At 43.8% G+C, this 19,969-nt stretch overlaps 1 protein-coding gene across 1 annotated transcript in view; it reads left to right on the forward strand.

Moving 5' to 3' along the window:
- Positions 1 to 8,725, forward strand: part of LOC115200968 (V-type proton ATPase 16 kDa proteolipid subunit) — a 31,509-nt gene extending 22,784 nt beyond the window's left edge. The window contains exons 2-3 of the mRNA XM_029764133.1: positions 7,286 to 7,469; positions 7,788 to 8,725. Of these exons, the coding sequence (XP_029619993.1) occupies positions 7,286 to 7,469; positions 7,788 to 7,992 (389 nt within the window). The 3' untranslated portion in view covers positions 7,993 to 8,725. The remainder of the gene's footprint in view (positions 1 to 7,285; positions 7,470 to 7,787) is intronic.
- The last annotated feature ends 11,244 nt before the right edge of the window (positions 8,726 to 19,969 follow it).

Consider the following 19,969-nt stretch of genomic DNA (forward strand, 5'->3'; position numbering starts at 1 on the left):
GTGGCGCAGACAGTCGGGCAGTAGCTGCTAGTTAGGCTGCATATTAGATGCTCTGGTCAGTCGGAGCCACCTCAGGGCTGTCAGTTTAGTGTGATCTCGCTGCGGGTGATGCATGTTTGCCGTGGGAGAAATCTCGTCAGCCCATTCTGCCTCTGATTCGCGACCACGGCGGCCTGTCGCCCCCACGCTGGTGACGGGCTCTCGCCGTTACTTAGATATTTATTTTATCCTCCAGTCGTCTGACCTGTTACCGACCGAGCACATCCATTTTTAGAGGCCCATGAGAGTATTGATTTTTATCACAACACTGTTCTGCCTCGGATTCTCTGCCCCTCCTGCAGACGTTGGCACTCTGACTTCTCTGGCTGTCTGCATCCTGGTCTGTGTCGTTTTGAGCCTCCTGTCGGCGTGCTGACTCTGCATTCTGCTGGGCTGCTATTACATTAGTGCCCTGCTGCCGCTTGTCATGTAAAAATGTTCCCAGCTAAAAGTGTTCCCAATTCAATGTTCTATTCATATTCACGTTCTCGGTTCCAACTTCAGATGAGTCCCATGAAGTTTGTGGGCGTAGAGCAAAATGGATAATGCGTTTGTGAGAGTCGGCTTTTTAGATCTGGGTCCAAATAGTTCCTAACTCAAATGTTTCAGGTGTTAGACCTTTTCGTGAGAAACAATTATTGGCACGCCGAGGGTTCAGACTTCGGACTAGTCCAGTGAATTTTGTGGGTGATGTAGCGCAAAAAGGGAAACCCGTTCATGTTTGAGTCTCAGCTTTTAAGAACTGGGTCCAATAGTTTCTAGCTCAAACGGTTCAGATGTTACATATGTTTTCAAACACAACGTCACAATTGATCAGAAGACAGAGCTATCAGAACGTGAACATTTTCAAGCTGGGAGCGTTTTTACATGACACCGGTTAACTGTCATAGATTTAAATGTCTATTTTATTGAGTGCTGCCAATGTGACATCAGATTGGTGCTGCTGCTGGTTGCCTCTGCAGGGATGTGACATTCTGCTGATCTCTGAAGTCAGCAGCTTCCAGTATGGAAAACCTAATGAGTCTATTCTTCAGGCAGTCAGGGAGGTGGAGTGATTTTAGATTCCTGCAGCTCTTGCACAGGATGAAAGCCTGATTTTTAAAGCCATGAAATGGAATGAACAGGGTTAACCTCAGCTCTCCATTCCCTGTTGGTATCTATGGGTTGAGGTGAAGAGAATTTGCCCTGAACCGTAGCTGTTAAATGGAGTAGCTGGTTTGAGATCTGCAGTCAAGCACATTATCAGTGGTTAGGCTATGTCAGTGTTGGAGAACATGATGCTGGTCATTTCCTCATACACAAGAATTTCCCAGCTGTAGCTACATTGACCTTGTACAGGGAACATAAGCTATGGAGTTGTGAATTTGTTAGCTAATCCTCGATTTCAGTTCCTCCATATTGCTCAACTCTATTCTACTCTTTGTACATTAGATCAATCACAGAATTAAATGGTACATAATTATACCATGGTATTGTTGAATACTCCTTTCTGATTGGCTTGAAGGGCATTCTATACCGTGCATTATTTCCCTATAACGCACGGTATATTTGCACGGAAGAATTCAGTGGCTATAGTAAATGTTTTGTTTGAGCTGCTTTTTTAAAGCAAAAGTTGAGTTGGTATTGATTTCGATTTTCATAATAGCAAGTTGGACTGATGGTTTGGTTAGCTGAACTAGCAAGTTTTGTTTGTTTAGGTTACCACAGCAACTACATTTAGTAAACTTACTAGCTTCACTATATGACCAAAAGTAAGTGGACACCTGCTTTTTGAACATCTCATTACAAAATCATGGGCATTTAATATGGACTCTTCCCCCCCCCCCCCCCCCCCCTTGCTGCTATAACAGCCTTCTTCTCTTCTGGAAAGGTTTCCCACTAGATCTTTGAACATTCAGCTAAGAGTATTAGTGAGGTTGGGCACTGGCTCGCAGTCAGCGTTCCAATTCATCCCAAAGGTGTTCGATGGGGTTGAGGTCAGGGCTCTGTGCATGCCAGTGAAGTTCTTCCACACATCTCGACAAAACATATGTATGCTCACACACATTTTTAGCAGATGTTATTGCGGGTGTAGCAAAATGCTTGTACTTCTAGTTCTGACAGTAGACTAGTATAGAATACAGTATATACATATGAGATGAGTAATGCAAGATATGTAAACATTATTAAAGTGGCCAATGACTTCAAGTCTGTGTATATAGGCAGCAGCCTATCTGTGCTAGTGATGGCTATTTAAGCCTGATGTTCTTGAGAGCAGTTTTTCAGTCTCTTGGTCCCAGCTTTGATGCACCTGTACTGACCTCGCATTCTGGATGATAGAGGGGGGACCAGGCAGTAGCTCAGGTGGTTGTTGTCCTTAATTATCTTTTTGGCCTTCCAGTGACATTGGGTGCACAGTGATGCATTGTGCAGACAGCACCACCCTCTGGAGAGCCCTGAGGTTGTGGGCCTTGCAGTTGCCGTACCAGGTGGTGATAACAGCCCGACAGGATGCTCAATTGTGCATCTGTAAAAGTTTGAGGTGACAAGACAAATTTCTTCAGCCACCTGAGGTTGAAGAGGTGCTATTCCAACTTCACCACACTGTCGTGTGTGGGTGGACCGTTTCAGTGATGTGTACGCAGAGGAACTTAACTTTCTACCTTCTCCACTGCTGTCCCGTCGATGTGTATAGGAGGGTGCTCCCTCTGCAGTTTCCCGAAGTCCACGATTACCTCCTTTTTTTTATTTTGTTGAGCGAGGTTGTTTTCCTGACACCACTCCGAGGGCCTTCACCACCTCCCTGTAGACTGTCTCGTCGTTGTTGGTAATCAAGCCTACTACTGTTGTCTGCGAACTTGATGATTGCGTTGGAGGCGCGCTTGGCCACACAGTCATGGGTGAACAGGGAGTACAGGGCGGGGGCCGAGCACTCAGACCCGGGGCCTTGATCTTAATGATGAGCTTGGAGGGTACTATGGTATTGAATACTGAGCTATAGTCAATGAACAGGATTCTTACATGGGTATTCCTCTTGTCCAGATGGGATTGTGCAGTGTGAAGGTGATTGCATCAAATGTGAACCTATTTGGGTGGTAAGCAAATTGAAGTGGGTCTAGGGTGACGGGTAATGTGGAGGTGATATGATCCTTGACTAGTCTCTCTCAAAGCACTTCATGATGACAGTGAGTACTATGGAGCAATAGTCATTTAGTTCAGTTACCTTTGCATTCTTGGGTAAAGGAACACTGGTGGCCATCTTCAAGCATGCAGGGACAGCAGACAGATAGAGATTGAATATGACAGTAAACACACCAGCCAACTGGTCTGCGCATGCTCTGAGTACGCGGCTAGGGATGTCGTCTGGGGCGGCAGCCTTGCGAGGGTTAACACGTTTTAAATATCTTACATCGGCTACGGAGAAGGAGAGCACACAGTCCTTGGTAGTGGGCCGCGTCGGTGACACTTATCCTCAAAGCAGGCAAAAAAGGTGTTTAGCTTGTCCGGAAGTAAGACGTCAGTGTCCGACGTGGCTGGTTTTCCTTTTGTAGTCCGTGATTTGTCTGTAGACCCTGCCACATATGTCTTGTATCTGAGCCGTTGAATTGTGACTCCACTTTGTCTCTATACTGATGTTTTGCCTGTTTTGATTACCTTGTGGAGGGAATGACTACTGTTTTTGTGTTTTGCCATATTCCCAGTCACCTTGCCGTGGTTAAATGCGGTGGTTCACGCTTTCAGTTTTGCCATCTATCCACAGTTTCTGGTTAGGATAGGTTTTAATAGTCGCAGTGGTTACATCTCCTATACACTTTCTGATAAAACTCGGTCACCGTCTGTATTTGTCAATATTATTTTCGGAAGCTACCCAGAACATATCCCAGTCCACGTGATCAAAACAATCTTGGAAGTGTGGATAACGATTGGTCAGGCCAGCATTGACTAGTCCTTAGCAAGGGTACTTTCCTGTTTCATTTTCTGCCTATAGGAAGGGAGGAGCAAAATGGAGTCATGGTTTGATTTGCTGAAAGGAGGGCGAGGGAGGGCCTTGTATGCATCCCGGAAGTTGGAGTAACAGTGATCGAGTGTTTTTCCAGCACGAGCACTACAGTCGATATGCTGATAGAATTTAGGCAGCCTTTTCCTCATTTGCTTAGTTAAAATCCCCAGCTACAATAAATGCAGCTTCAGGATAAATGTTTTCCAGTTTGTCCAGTGAGGGCCGTCGTGGTTTCGGCTTGAGGGGAGGGGGGAGATATACACGGCCTTGACTATAACCAAAGAAAATGTATCTTGGGAGGTAATACGGTCGGCATTTGATTGTGAGGAATTCTAGGTCAGGGGAACAAAAGGACTTGAGTTCCTGTATGTTACAATTGCACCATGAGTCGTTAATCATGAAACGTACACCCTGTCGTGTCTTTGGCTATGCCGGATTAAGTGATATGACATGCTAACTTATAAAATTATTTCTCTGTAATTAATATTACCTGATTAAGCTAATCATGTAAATGTAATTAACTAGAAAGTCGGGGCACCACAGAAGAACGTTTATAGAGCTGTTATCCTCTGAATAAACTCTTAAAATACTTAGTAATATTTTACATCGATAGCAGTCAATCTTAACCCGTATGTTGTTTCAGTCTCATCATGAAAGTTGTAATTCTTGGTTATCTGCACGAACCCAGTCTTTACTAAAATCATCCATACATCAATTGTCTTAAAATCATTTATTTACTACACTAAGTAATTAACAGAAAACATACAAACAGTAATTATCGTCACCAATGATGGGTAGAGGAATGTGCCCTACTGGCTAACAAGCATGGCTGGTCTGTTAGACAGTGGGTCATAAAACGGTAAGCTGAGAAGTTACAGAGTTCATTAATATTAACAATTGAAGGCTCACTCATTCGGGAACCTTTGCAATCAATATATATTTACGCTCATGTGTCGTCGGGATTCTTGTTGGAGAGTTTTGTTCTGATGGAGAGTTTGTCAGCGTTCTCTCTCTCTCTCGGTTAGAATGGATCTGTCAGAGCGACATTCATGAATGTCGTCATAGAATGGATGTGGTTGGTCTTCGCGTTCGATGATATAATTTACTTAGCTGCAGACTAATAATTAATATCAAAGACTTGTTCTTATTCTGTCGATATCGATAGTCTAAAAGTTAACCACGTGGTATGGTTCACTTTCAGTAGAATACTTGGCTGGTCAAACCTCTGGGCCAAACTCACGATGGAGTGGAGGCCTGGTCTGTAGAAATGTAAATCAGGGGGTGTTTTTTAGGGCCCAGAGAACAGGCTTGTCAAATGACGCCTGGTCCTGTATGTGTCCCTGGGGGCGTGCCTATGACTGAGCTAGACTTGGTTACAGAAATATAATTCTATCACATTAACATCAGTACATAGCATCTCAATGTATTACAAATAGCTTTATCCTTAATAATACATTGTATACAACCATGTGGATTCAGTCTCATCACTGAGGCTATCATGTAGACCGTTTTAGGGTAATATGGCTATACTGTCTCTTCTGAGTATCACAAAATTGTACCAAGCGGATCAGTTCATAGCTGGAGTCTTCATCAATCTTCCATATCTTCTCCAGAACACACATGTCGCTAGGTTCTCCAATTCTATGAGTTGGAAGAATTTCCTTTGTCTCTCTATGAAACATGTTTTAGTAGATTCTCCTCTTGGAATTTTTACAACCCTGGGTTGGGGGGGAAGGTAGGTTGGGTGATGGTACAAAGGGGAGGGGGTCAACTGTCCTTCCTGTACCCAAAGAGGCCAACGTCATGACAACCCCCTTCATTCATCCCTGAGAGCTGTTTATTCCTGTCGGCGTGATGAACTGCGAATCCAGATGGCTGGACCAACTCCGACAGTATATCCCGAGAGAGCTGTGTATCTGTGAAACCGAGTGTTACAATTCCTGATGTCTCTCTGGAAAGAAACTCTTGCCCTTTATTATCCAGGGACTGAACATTAGCAAGTAATAGACTCGGAAGCGGTGGATGGTGTGCGTGCCTCCTAAGTCGGACTAGAAGACCGCTCCGAGTACCTCTCCTTCGCCGGCCTTGTTTTGGGTCGGCTTCTGGAATCTGTTCATTTGCCCTGGGTGGTGCGAACAAAGGATTCTCTTCGGTAAAGTCATATTCCTGGTCAGTTACCGCTGCTCTGATATTCAAAATTCTTCCCGGCTGTATCTAACAACACTTTCTGGGCTAAATGTAAGAAATAATCCATAACTTTCTTTAAAAAAAACAACGTTTTTTTCATTTCCAAGAACTAGAAGTGAGGCAACCCTCTGTCAGTGCCATTTTCACAGGGATCACATGGGTATTGTCATGCTGAAACAGGAAAGGGCCTTCCCCAAAGCACAGAATTGTCTAGATTGACATTGTATGGCATTGGCCATGGTGATCTTAGGTTTGTGTGCGGCTGCTCAGCCATGGAAACCCATTTCATGACGCTCCCGATGAACAGTTCTTATGCTGACATTGCTTCCAGAGGCAGTGTGGAACTCTGTAGTGAGTGCTGCAACCGAGTAGTTTTACGTGCTCCAGTACTCAACTGTCCTGTTCTGTGAGCTTGTGTAGCCTACAAGTTCGTGGCTGAGACGTTGTTGCTTCTAGACGTTTCCACTTCATAATAATGTCACTTACAGTTTACCGGGGCAGCTCTAGCAGAGCAGAAATCTGAAGGACTGACTTGTTAAGGTGGCATCTTATGATGGTGCCATGTTGAAAGTCACTGAGCTCTTCAGTAAGACATTCTACTGCCAACGTTTGTCTATGGAGACTGCATGGCAGTGCGCTCGATTTTTATACAACTGTCAGTGGCTGAAATAGCCGTATCCACAAATTTGAAGGGGTCTCCATACTTTTGTGTGTGTGTGTGTATATATATGTGTGTGTGTGTGTGTGTGTGTGTGTGTGTGTGTGTGTGTACTTCAGTGGATGTTAAACATTTCCACTGTCAAATTAACTCATTTCTAGTGGCGAATGTGTTAAATTATAGCCATTCTATGAAGGGGATAATCAACTTGGGGCTCTATGCGTTCTTTGGAAAATGTAACTCCTTGGAAGGTCAGTTCCAAGTGCATCGTGGAACACACCTTCCACATCGTTCATTATTTTCCATAGAACGCATAGCCCCTTGTTGATTATCCCTTGTGTTTAATTATTTACTTAGATTGTATCTCTATGGAGCTAATTCTTTTTTTTTTTTTTTCTCTTCTCCCCCCCTCCCACCACCAGCCTTGGGAGCAGCCTATGGCACGGCTAAGAGTGGAACAGGGATTGCTGCCATGTCAGTGATGAGGCCAGAGCTCATCATGAAGTCCATCATTCCCGTGGTCATGGCGGGTATTATAGCCATCTACGGCCTGGTAGTAGCGGTGCTCATCGCTAACAACATCTCTGAGAAGGTCACCCTCTACAAGTGAGTCTGACATTTCCCACGTCCCTTTGTTTCTAGAAATTGGCTCTATTTGCATTTCCCCTCAATTCCTAATACTTCAAGGTGAGGAACTTCTATCAGGCTCTGAGGCAACTGGTCCATCAATCCATTACGCCTGACATTAATATTAGATCAAATCTATATACCATTAAAAAAACTAGTTTTGTTGCCCAATATTTTGTTAGTCTTTTAATTGAAAATATCTCATCTTACTATTGTCATTGTTCATTCGGTATCACATAGTAACCCTGTCCACTGTATTGATACTATGGTAATCCTCTGTCCCTCTCTGTGTTGTAGGAGTTTCCTCCATCTTGGTGCTGGGCTGAGTGTGGGCTTGAGCGGGTTGGCAGCTGGCTTTGCAATTGGTATTGTAGGTGACGCAGGGGTTAGGGGCACGGCCCAGCAGCCCCGGCTCTTCGTTGGCATGATCCTCATCTTAATCTTCGCCGAGGTCCTCGGGCTCTACGGTCTCATCGTGGCCCTCATCCTGTCCACGAAATAAACCACCAAAATCTGTCTTTTTATGTTGCTGAAGGAGAAATAAAAAATTAACGGAATACTGGATAAAAAATAAAGCCAATGACAAAGTATGAAAATAAAAAATGGCTCCATAAATATGGTCTTCTCTACAATGTGTACAGTTGTCCCAGTTTGATAGTCAAATGCAATGTAGTGATTTGTCTGTCCTGTGTGTTGTAAAATGTATGAAGATTCGCTTTCCCCCCCACTGGTTTTACAGCCTCCAGGCTTGCCAGGTTTCTTGCTGGTTTCTGCCTCTGGTCTTAGAGCTGACCAAAGGGCCCCACTGCTTTTTCTCCTCCTGCATTGATTTGGCTGTTTACATGATTTCTGCATTTAATGTCTGAGGATCTATTTGTAAAGAAAAAATGTATGGACATAAGTTTTAGTTTTTTTTCCATTTTATTTATAAATGTTTAAATGGGGCATAAATCTTTAATTCCCCATGAATTCTATAGATTTAATGCACTGCGGGTTAATTGTGATGTGGTTGGAGTTCCTCTGGATGTATTATTTGGTTTAAAATTAAGGTTGCCTTTAGTGTGTGTGTGTGTGTGTGTGTGTGTGTGTGTGGCTGGTGGAGTGGGAGTTTGTGTGTGTGTGTAACTGTATTTTAATCAGAATGAAAACATTGAAATGTTTTGATGTAGTACCTCTGTTTGATTGCATTAAAGGTTGTTGCCCAGTGTTGGGTCTCACAAGTGTAACTTTGAAAACATCTTCTCTCCCTCCAGCTTCTTCATCCCCGCTCATCTGTAGATTTTCCACCACACATCGCTTCCAGTAAACATGCCTGGAGTTAGTTTTTGGTTGCAAGTTCCTTGTACTTTGCCATAGTGTAATTCAAATAGGTAGCCAGGTGATGTTTTGGTGAAGGAATTTGTCTTCACAGGAAATTTGCTTGAGATATGGGTTATTTTCAAGGTGAAGTTGGTTGAAAAAAGGGTACCATTTAGCTCAATTCATTGTTTAGAAATGTTATCTTTATTTTTTTCTAATGAAAAATAACCTTTGAATTAGAATAAATGAATTGTCTCACATTGATCAATCCATTAAAGGATGTGGCTGTTTTATTGTATTTTAGTGTTAAATCATACTTGACGTTCAGCATCCAGAGAAAGCCTCTGTCATCAAATATTCACCTCTGGAGAGGACACCGGAGAGCAACTGACAGCTGAGTGTACTTTAAAGCAGCGGTTGGCAGACCTCTTGCCTCTGACCAGAAGATCGGTGGTCACTTTCAAATCATTTCCCAACGATTCTACATGTTGAATTGTCACCGTTCGACATGCGCACACAACAAATATTGGATTTAAGTAATTATTTGGTGGCTCAACCGGGAGAAAACAAATCGGAAGTCTGGAATTTTGTAAAACGATTTGCAGCTGTATAGATACTGTTCAGCTGCCCATTTGTTTATAACGGGTGTCAAAGTCATTCCATGTAGAGTCTAGTGCCAGCTGGTTTTTCCTTTCAATTAAGACCTAGACAACCAGGTGAGGGGAGTTCCTTAATCTATCACGTACAAGGGAGGAGTGAAAAGCCACAGAAACTCGGCCCTCCGTAGAATGAGTTTTACACGTGGTTTATACAGTAACATAACCTGATGTGCTGGCGGGGGGGTGGTGAAGGGGATTGCACTGACAGTTCTGCTCTCTATTCAATATCAGCACAGTTTCTCAGACTTGAAGTGTTACGTGGGTAGATTTCTGAAGTACATACCAGTCGTATGACCAGATCCAATGTAAAAATGTATTGTGAAGTTGTACAAAGGCTCAATGCTACAATGTATTGCTATTGAATATGCAATGTCCATTGCATGCTCAGGGATTCTGTAGGCTTGTCAGGAGGGTCTGTGTAATGCTTTTGATGGCACTGAAGGTGGCACTGTCTGGATTAACTCTTTGCTCTCCTTTATACTGGTACTGAGCAGAGGGTCCAGGTGAACGCACACTCTTAACCTGAGGCCTCCCAACCACATGGTAAACAACCACACATTAGCAGCGAACACACTGGCCTACATTATAAAACACTAAGGAATGTCTTAATATTTTCAGGTGCTGACTTCTGAGCGCTTTTAAAATTGCATGTATAGTCTACTACATATGTCTTCACACAGTCAACATTAGCCAGTCAATAGTACACAGTTCTACAACCTCTCCATCAACAGTCATAGCAATGCTGTAGTTGGCTGGGAACAAGGCTGCTGCAGAAAATATGGCTTACCGCTCTGGGAATTAGTTCAATTAGCAGCTTCGTTACTCACTGATAGCTTTCAACTCGTATAAAGCAGATGATCGTTAAGTGTTAATGGTGAAATGGTCAATAATCTACCGCTTACTTTGAAATGTATCATTTCTTCTCCCATCTCTTCCCCTGGGGTGGCAGGTAGCCTAGTGGTTAGAGCATTGGACTAGTAACTGAAAGGTTGCAAGATTGAATCCCTGAGCTGACAAGGTAAAAATCTGTTGTTCTGAACAAGGCAGTTAACCCACTGTTCCTAGGCTGTCATTGAAAATAAGAATTTGTTCTTAACTGACTTGCCTAGTTAAATAAAGGTAAATAAAATCTTACAAGCACTCCACTGCAATGAAGACCAACCATTTTATCAGTGTAGCGCTACTGTAAAATGCCTGCTAAATGATAACAAGGGCTGGAGTCAGTTGGATTGTGCAAGGTTCCCAAACTGGACACATGCAGGGTGAATTTGGCCCGTGGGTGATAGTCTAACCATGGCCCTTCTCTCCCAGTTGCTCAGTTTGGCCGGGTGGCCAGCTCTAGGAAGTGTCTTGGTGGTTCCAAACTTCTTACATTTAAGATTGATGGAGGCCACTGTGTTCTTGGGGACCTTCAATGATGCAGACATTTTTTGGTACCCTTCCCCAGATCTGTGCCTCGACACAATCCTGTCTCGGAGCTCTACGGACAATTCCTTCGACCTCATGGCTTAATTTAATTCACTTTAGAATAAGGCTGTAATGTAACAAAATGCTGAACAATCAACACCTTTTTTTGTGTGTGAATTTTTATTGTATTTATTTTTTATTCAGATTTCTATCTTTAAAAAAAATCATCAAAACAAAAAATGTGGATTGTTCTCCATCCTCCATCCAATATAAAGCTAACTTTATCTCAGTGCCGAACCGAACCATCTACTACTGGCTCTCTAAAAAGTTTGGTAGACAATACTTTCCTGTGGATATTTTGTCTCAAATTTTGAGCAACTGAAGCACAAACTGCATAGACAACCGGTAGAGTAAGTTTAAATGTAATTTGATTCAAAATTCTGGCTTGGACATGTAAAATCAGCTAATCCCTCCATTTAGATATTATGACATTTACAAAGTATGTCCATTAAACCTCTCATTACTGTGTGTTCATTGATACAGATAGATTCTAAGGGCCAAGTCACGTTTTATCATATGACCCTGGCCTGAGGAAACTGTTCAAGTTCACTATTTTTAAGTAGTCAAATGCAAGTATTGCATTGCCAGATCATGACTTACACTAGCCTAGCCAAAAATGTAGTTTACAAACGTTCAATCAGGAAAAACCGATACCTTATTTACAATAGGCAGGGTGGGGCTCAACAGGAGGTGTGCATCCATTCCATCTGTTGATGAAGCCACCTGAAATCAATGGCTGCATACCAATTGTCCATCCCTCTCCTCATGGATATCCAAGTATTGAATAGGTGTACGAATTGGCTTGAGCTAAATCCCTAAGATGAGAAGAAATGTGCAAGTCCACACTTTGGGAGAAGGACAATGTATATGTAGCCAATGTTAATAGTTACACACATTTGAGGGGCAAATAATTGACAAGTTGTTGCAGTAGTAGGTAAGAAAATGGAGCCAGAGTACAGGTTAATTATGGATATTTTCAGGAAATTGCAGTAAACAGCGACACACTCAGGCAGGAAGCCAGGCTCATCTTTTCAAAGAAAACACCATTTAATTATACCTCTATTTGTATTTTGAATGTATTCCAAACACAGGTGGTAACCAGATGGTCCCAATAATATAGGTAGGCTAGTAAACTATGTCCCCCTCTGGTATGGTCTATTGTGAACTGTCTGGGACTCATCGTTTGGGCCTACTACTCAAAGATCTTAAGTAAAAGACAAAATTAACTGCAATTTCTTTTTATTTACTAGGCAAGTCAGTTAAGAACAAATTCTTATTTTCAATGACAGCCTACGAACAGTGGGTTAACTGCCTTGTTCAGGGGCAGAATGACAGATTTTTACCTTGTAAGCTCAGGGATTCAATCTTGCAACCTTTCAGTTACTAGTCCAATGCTCTAACCACTAGGCTACGCTGCCGCCGCAATAGACTGGCCTCAAATAAACTCAGCAAAAAAAGAAATGTCCCTTTTTCAGGACCCTGTCTTTCAAAGATAATTCGTAAAAATCAAAATAATTTCACAGATCTTCATTGTAAAGGGTTTAAACACTGTTTCCCATGCTTGTTCAATGACCCATAAACAATTAATGAACATGCACCTGTGGAACGGTCGTTAAGACACTAACAGCTTACAGACGGTAGGAAATTAAGGTCACAGTTATGAAAACTTAGGACACTAAAGAGGCCTTTCTACTGACTCTGTAAAACACCAAAAGAAAGATGCCCAGGGTCCCTGCTCATCTGCGTGAACATGCCTTAGGCAGGACTGCAGATGTGGCCAGGGCAATAAATTGTAATGTCCGTACTATGAGACGCCTAAGACAGCGCTACAGGGATACAGGACGGACAGATGATCATCCTCGCAGTGGCAGACCTCGTATAACAACACCTGCACTGGAATGGTACATCCGAACATCACACCTGCGGGACAGGTACAGGATTGCAAGAACCACTGCCCGAGTTACACCAGGAACGCACAATCGCTCCATCAGTGCTCAGACTGTCCGCAGTAGGCTGAGAGAGGCTGGACTGAGGGCTTGTAGGCCTGTTGTAAGGCAGGTCCTCACCAGACATTACCGGCAACAATGTCACCTATGGGCACAAACCCACCATCGCTGGACCAGACAGGACTGGCAAAAAGTGCTCTTCACTGACGAGCCACGGTTTTGTCTCACCAGGGATGATGGTTGGATTTGCGTTTATCGTCGAAGGAATGAGTGTTACACTGAGGCCTGTACTCAGGAGCGGGATCGATTTGGAGGTGGAGGGTTCGTCATGGTCTGGGTCGGTGTGTCACAGCATCATCGGACTGAGCTTGTTGTCATTGCAGGCAATCTCAAAGCTGTGCATTACAGGGAAGACATCCTCCTCCCTCATGTGGTACCCTTCCTGCAGGCTCATCCTGACATGACCCTCCAGCATGACAATGCCACCAGCCATACTGCTCGTTCTGTGCGTGATTTCCTGCAAGACAGGAATGTCAGTGTTCTGCCATGGCCAGCGAAGAGCCCGGATCTCAATCCCATTGAGCACGTCTGGGACCTGTTGGATCGGAGGGTGAGGGCTAGGGCCATTCCCCCCAGAAATGTCCGGAACTTGCAGGTGCCTTGGTGGAAGAGTGGGGTAACATCTCACAGCAAGAACTGGCAAATCAGCTACAGTCCATGAGGAGGAGATGCACTGCAGTACTTAATACAGCTGGTGGCCACACCAGATACTGACTTTTACTTTTGATTTTGACACCCCCTTGTTCAGGGACACATTGTTCCACTTCTGTTAGTCACATGTCTGTGGAACTAGTTCATGTTAATGTCTCAGTTGTTGAATCTTATGTTCATACAAATACTTACACATTAAGTTTGCTGAAAATAAACACAGTTGACAGTGAGAGGACATCTCTATTTTTATTGAGCTCATGTTGTGACAGAATAGTGCCTGTTTTAGCAATGGAACCAAAATAAGCTCTTTGCTCTCCTTGAATCAATCTCATTAAAACTGCAGACCTGGCAACATGCAAGTTTATGGTATATTAAAAGCATACAACATGTTCCTGTTTGGGATAGGGGGCAGTATTGAGAATTTTGGAAAAAATATGTGCCCATTTTAACTGCCTCCTACACCAACTCAGAAGCTAGAATATGCATATTATTGTTCAGGTTTGGATAGAAAACACTCTGAATTTTCTAAAACTGTTTGAATGGTGTCTGTGAGTATAACAGAACTCCTATGGCAGGCAAAAACCTGACAAGGTTTCAAGCAGGAAGTACCCTGTCTGACAAGGAGTCGTGCGTCTTGCATCTGTTTATTGAAAAGTAAGGATCTTAGCTGTAACGTGACAATTCCCAGGGCTCCGATAGGCTCTCAGAACCCGGGAAATACCTGAAGGTTAACGAGGCAGCCTCGGGCTGAAACACATTATCGGCTTTGGCAAGTGGCGGCTCAGAGGACCTTTGAATGAGGCGCGTGCACGATTCGCTCCTGAGGAGAAATTTTATTCGGCTGTTTAGGCTCAATGCATATTCCGGTCGGAATATTATCACTTTTCTACGAGATAAATGGCATAAAAATTGGTTTTAAACAGCGGTTGACATGCTTTGAAGTACGGTAATGGAATATTTAGACATCTTTTGTCACGCCAATGCGCCATGCTCGAGACCGTGATGTAGCATTCTGATAGTGTCTAGAACTCACGAACAAAACGTCGCTGTTTGGATATAACGATGGATTATTTGGGACCAAACCAACATTTGTTATTGAAGTAGAAGTCCTGGCAGTGTATTCTGACGAAGAACAAGCAAGGTAAGAACATTTTTCTTATAGGAAATGTGATTTTGGTGGAGGCTGACCTGGGTGTGTGTCTAAATAGCTAGCCCTGTGATGCCGGGCTATGTACTTAGATTATTGCAAAATGTGCTTCATCCGAAAAGCTATTTTATAATCGGACATATCGAGTGCATAGAGGAGTAATGTATCTATAATTCTTAAAATAATTGTTATGCTTTTTGTGAACGTTTATCGTGAGTAATTTAGCAAACTGTTAGTAAATTCCCCGGAAGTTTGCGGGGGTTATGTTTTTTCTGAACGTCACATGCTAATGTAAAAAGCTGTTTTTTGATATAAATATGAACTTGATTGAACAGACATGCATGTATTGTATAACACAATGTCCTAGGTGGGTCATCTGATGAAGATCATAAAAGGTTAGTGCTGCATTTAGCTGTGGTTTGGGTTTATGTGACATGATATGCTAGCTTGAAAAATGGGTGTCTGATTATTTCTGGCTGGGCACTCTGCTAATAATCATAATCTTAATGTTTTGCTTTCGTTGTAAAGCCTTTTTGAAATCGGACAGTGGGGTTAGATTAACGAGATTCTTGTCTTTAAATAGCTGTAAAATAGTCATATGTTTGAGAAATTGAAGTAATAGTATTTCTAACGATTCAAAAATCGCGCCACTGGATTTCAGTGGCTGTTACGTAGGTGGGACGAGTTCGTCCCACATGCGCCAGAGAGGTTAAATAAAAATGTACCCACGGTTTGTCCAAACAGAATTAACCCAAGGTCACGGCTCCAACAAGCCACACCTAGATCTGCTAATAGGCTGCTGCCACTACATTACCCCCACCTAAGGGGTCAGTCGTCTCCAACAACCCCCGAAATCCAACATAAAGTCCTGAAATATGCTCAGGGGTCTTCAGTGATGAAATATCATTAAGTCTGGTTAAGAAGATTGTTACAATAGATGTGGAAATTGGCTTTTACATTGCAGAACCAGGTTATTGGTTGTTAATTGCCAATTGGGTAATTGAATGGTCCTGGGAGGGACCAAGCACTTATACAGTTGAAGTCGGAAGTTTACATATACCTTAGCCAAATACATTTAAACTCAGTTTTTCATTGCTGACATTTAATCCTTGTAAAAATTCCCTGTCTTAGGTCAGTTAGGATCACCACTTTATTTTAGGAATATGAAATGTCAGAACAATAGTAGAGAGAATGATTTATTTCAGCTTTTATTTCTTTCATCACATTCCCAGTGGGTTAGAAGTTTACATACACTCAATTAGTATTTGGTAGCATTGCCTTTAAATTGTTTATCTTGGGTCAAACGTTCCGGGTAGCCTTTCACAAGCTTCCCACAATAAATTGGGTGAATTTTGGCCCATTCCTCTTGACAGAGCTTGTGTAACTGAGTCAGGTTTGTAGGCCTCCTTGCTCGCACACGCTTTTTCAGTTCTGCCCACACATTTTCTATGGGATTGAGGTCAGGACTTTGTGATGGCCACTCCAATACCTTGACATTGTTGTTCGTAAGCCATTTTGCCACAACTTTGGAAGTATGCTTGGTGTCATTGTCTATTTGGAAGACCCATTTGTTACCAAGCTTTAACTTCCTGACTGACGTCTTGAGATGTTGCTTCAATATATCCACATAATTTTCCTTCTTTATGAAGCCATCTATTTTGTGAAGTGCACCAGTCCCTCCTGCAGCAAAGCACCCCCACAACATGATGCTGCCACCCCCGTGCTTCAGGGTTGGGATGGTGTTCTTGGGCTTGCAAGCCTCCTTTTTCCTCCAAACATAACGATGGTCATTATGGCCAAACAGTTCTGTTTTTGTTTTATCAGACCAGAGGACATGTCTCCAAAAAGTATGATATTTGTCCCCATGTGCAGTTGCAAGCCATAGTCTGGCTTTTTTATGGTGGTTTTGGAGCAGTGGCTTCTTCCTTGCTGAGCGGCCTTTCAGGTTATGTCGATATAGGACTCGTTTTACTGTGGATATTGTCACGTCCTGACCAGTAACAGGGGTTATTTGTTATTGTAGTTTGGTCAGGACGTGGCAGGGGTATTTGTTTTATGTGGTTCAGGGTGTGTTTTGTGTATGTGTTTAGGTAGAGCGGTATTTGATTTATTAGTCTGGGGTTTGTTGGTCTATGTTCTAGTCTTTCGAAGTTCTATGTTTAGTTAATTGGGGTTGGACCTTCAATTGGAGGCAGCTGGTTATTGTTACCACTGATTGAGGGTCCTATAATTAGGAGTTTGTTTTTCATGGGTTTTGTGGGAGATTGTTTCTTGTTTAGCTGTGTGCCTGACGAGACTGTCTAGTTCGTTTGTTTTTTTGTATACGTTGTTTGTGTTTTCCTTCTTCACCTAATAAAAAGAAGATGAGTATACATTTTCCCGCTGCGTTTTGGTCTACACCCTTTGGTCTGACACCCGTGACAGAATCTCCCACGGACCAAGCAGCGGAGGAAGCAGAACCAAATAGATTGTCGGGAGTAATGGACCTGGGAGGAGATTAAAGCCGGAGTGGGCCCATGGAGGAAGGCGAAAGAGGACCGGGAATGTTACAGGGGAACACGGTTGGCGTTCAAACCGGAGAGGCAGCCCCAAGATTTTTTTTGGGGGGGGCACACGGGTAGTTTGGCTGGGCGAGGTTTAAGCCCCAAGCCAAATCCCCGTGCTTTTGATCACAGATCCCGTGCTTCAGGTTAATGTGTACTGTGGCGAGGCCAAGTATTTTCAGGCCGGTGTGCGCAGTGCCAGCGCCCCGCATTTGCCAGGGGGAAATGGGCACCCAGCCAGTACGGGCGGTACCAGTCCTGCGCTCGAGACCGCCAGTGCGCCTTCACGGTCCAGTGTATCCTGTTCCTGCTCTTCGCACTAGCCGTGAAGTGCGTGTCTCCAGTCTGGCACATCCCAAGCCAGCACCACGCACCAGGCTTTCAGTGCATCAGCCCAGTCCAGTCCAATGTGTCCTGTTCCCGCTCCTCGCACTAGCCTTGAAGTGCGTGTCTCCAGTCTGATACCTCCAGTACCAGCACCACGCACTAGGCTTCCAGTGCATCAGCCCAGTCCAATGTGTCCTGTTCCCGCTCCTCGCACTAGCCTTGAAGTGCGTGTCTCCAGTCTGATACCTCCAGTACCAGCACCACGCACTAGGCTTCCAGTGCATCGGCCCAGTCCAACTCGTCCTGTTCCTGCTCCTCGCACTAGCCTTGAGGTGCGTGTCCCCAGTCTGGTACCTCCACTACCAGCCCCACGCATTAGGCTTCCAGTGCGTCAGCCCAGTCCCGAGCTTCCGACGACAGTGCCCTGTCCAGAGTGTCCGGCAACAGTACCCCGTCCAGAGTGTCCGGAGACAGTGCCCCGTCCAGAGTGTCCGACGACAGTGCCCCGTCCAGTGTATCCGGCAACAGTACTCCGTCCAGAGTGTCCGACGACAGTGCCTCGTCCAGAGTATCCGGCAACAGTGTGCAGTCCGGAACCGAGTGAGACGGCCTGCAGTCCGGAACCGAGTGAGACGGCCTGCAGTCCGGAACCGAGTGAGACGGCCTGCAGTCCGGAACCGAGTGAGACGGCCTGCAGTCCGGAACCGAGTGAGTCGGCCTACAGTCCGGAGCTCCCAGAGTCGGCTTACAGTCCGGAGCTCCCAGAGTCGGCTTACAGTCCGGAGCTCCCAGAGTCGGCTCACAGTCCGGAGCTCCCAGAGGACAGTCCAGGGGCTTCAGTGACTGGCCTCTGGCAAAGGTATGCAGTGGGGGTGGTTTGGTCAGGTAGGGGATTAAGGCCTGAGCCTAAGCCACCTCCACTGTAGGAGGTTTGGGGAGGGGTGGTGTAGCACAGGAGCCGTCGGTGACGGCAGCCACCCTCCCTTCCCTCCCTTTAGTTTTGGGATTTATTTTGTTTTGGGGGTTATTTTTTATTTTTTTTGTGTGAGGTGCATCCGGGGTCTGCACCTTTGGAGGGGGTACTGTCACGTCCTGACCAGTAATAGGGGTTATTTGTTATTGTAGTTTGGTCAGGACGTGGCAGGGGGTGTTTGTTTTATGTGGTTCAGGGTGTGTTTTGTGTATGTGTTTAGGTAGAGGGGTATTTGATTTATTAGTCTGGGGTTTGTTAGTCTATGTTCTATGTTAGTATATTTCTATGTTCGATCTAGTCTTTCGAAGTTCTATGTTTAGTTAATTGGGGTTGGACCTTCAATTGGAGGCAGCTGGTTATTGTTGCCTCTGATTGAGGGTCCTATAATTAAGAGTTTGTTTTTCATGGGTTTTGTGGGAGATTGTTTAGCTGTGTGCCTGACGAGACTGTCTAATTCGTTTGTTTTTTTGTATACGTTGTTTGTGTTTTCCTTCTTCACCTAATAAAAAGAAGATGAGTATACATTTTCCCACTGTGTTTTGGTCTACACCCTATGACACCCGTGACAGATATAGATACTTTTGTACCTGTTTCCTCCACCATCTTCACAAGGTCCTTTGCTGTTGTTCTGGGATTGATTTGCACTTTTCGCACAAAAGTACGTTCATCTCTAGGAGACAGAACTCGTCTCCTTCCTGAGCGGTATGACGGCTGCGTGGTCCCATGGTGTTTATACTTGCATACTATTGTTTGTACAGATGAACGTGGTACCTTCAGGCGTTTGGAAACTGCTCCCAAGGATGAACCAGACTTGTGGAGGTCTACAATTTTTATTCTGAGGTCTTGGCAGATTTCTTTTGATTTTCCCATGATGTCAAGCAAAGAGGCACCGAGTTTGAAGGTTGGCCTTGAAATACATCCACAGGTACACCTCCAATTGACTCAAATGATGTCAATTAGCCCATCAGAAGCTTCTAAAGCCATGACATAATTTTCCAAGCTGTTTAAAGACACAGTCAACTTAGTGTATGTAAACTTCTTACCCACTGGAATTGTGATACAGTGAGTTAATTAAAAGTGAAATAATCTGTAAACAATTGTTGGAAAAATGACTTTTGTCATGCACAAAGTAGATGTCCTAACTGACTTGCCAAAACTATAGTTTGTTAACAAGAAATTGTGGAGTGGTTGAAAAACGAGTTTTAATGACTCCAACCTAAGTGTATGTAAACTTCCAACTTCAACTATATCTACACACAATAACCCATAATGACAAAGTCAAAACATGTTTTTTTAAATGTTTGCAAATGTATTGAAAATGAAAATGTAGAAACACCCGTGAGTGAATACATGTTAGAATCACCTTTGGCAGCTATTACAGCTGTGAGTCTTTCTGGGTAAGTCTCT

Source organism: Salmo trutta, chromosome 10 (assembly GCF_901001165.1).
Source record: "Salmo trutta chromosome 10, fSalTru1.1, whole genome shotgun sequence".
Taxonomy (NCBI): Eukaryota; Metazoa; Chordata; class Actinopteri; order Salmoniformes; family Salmonidae; genus Salmo; species Salmo trutta.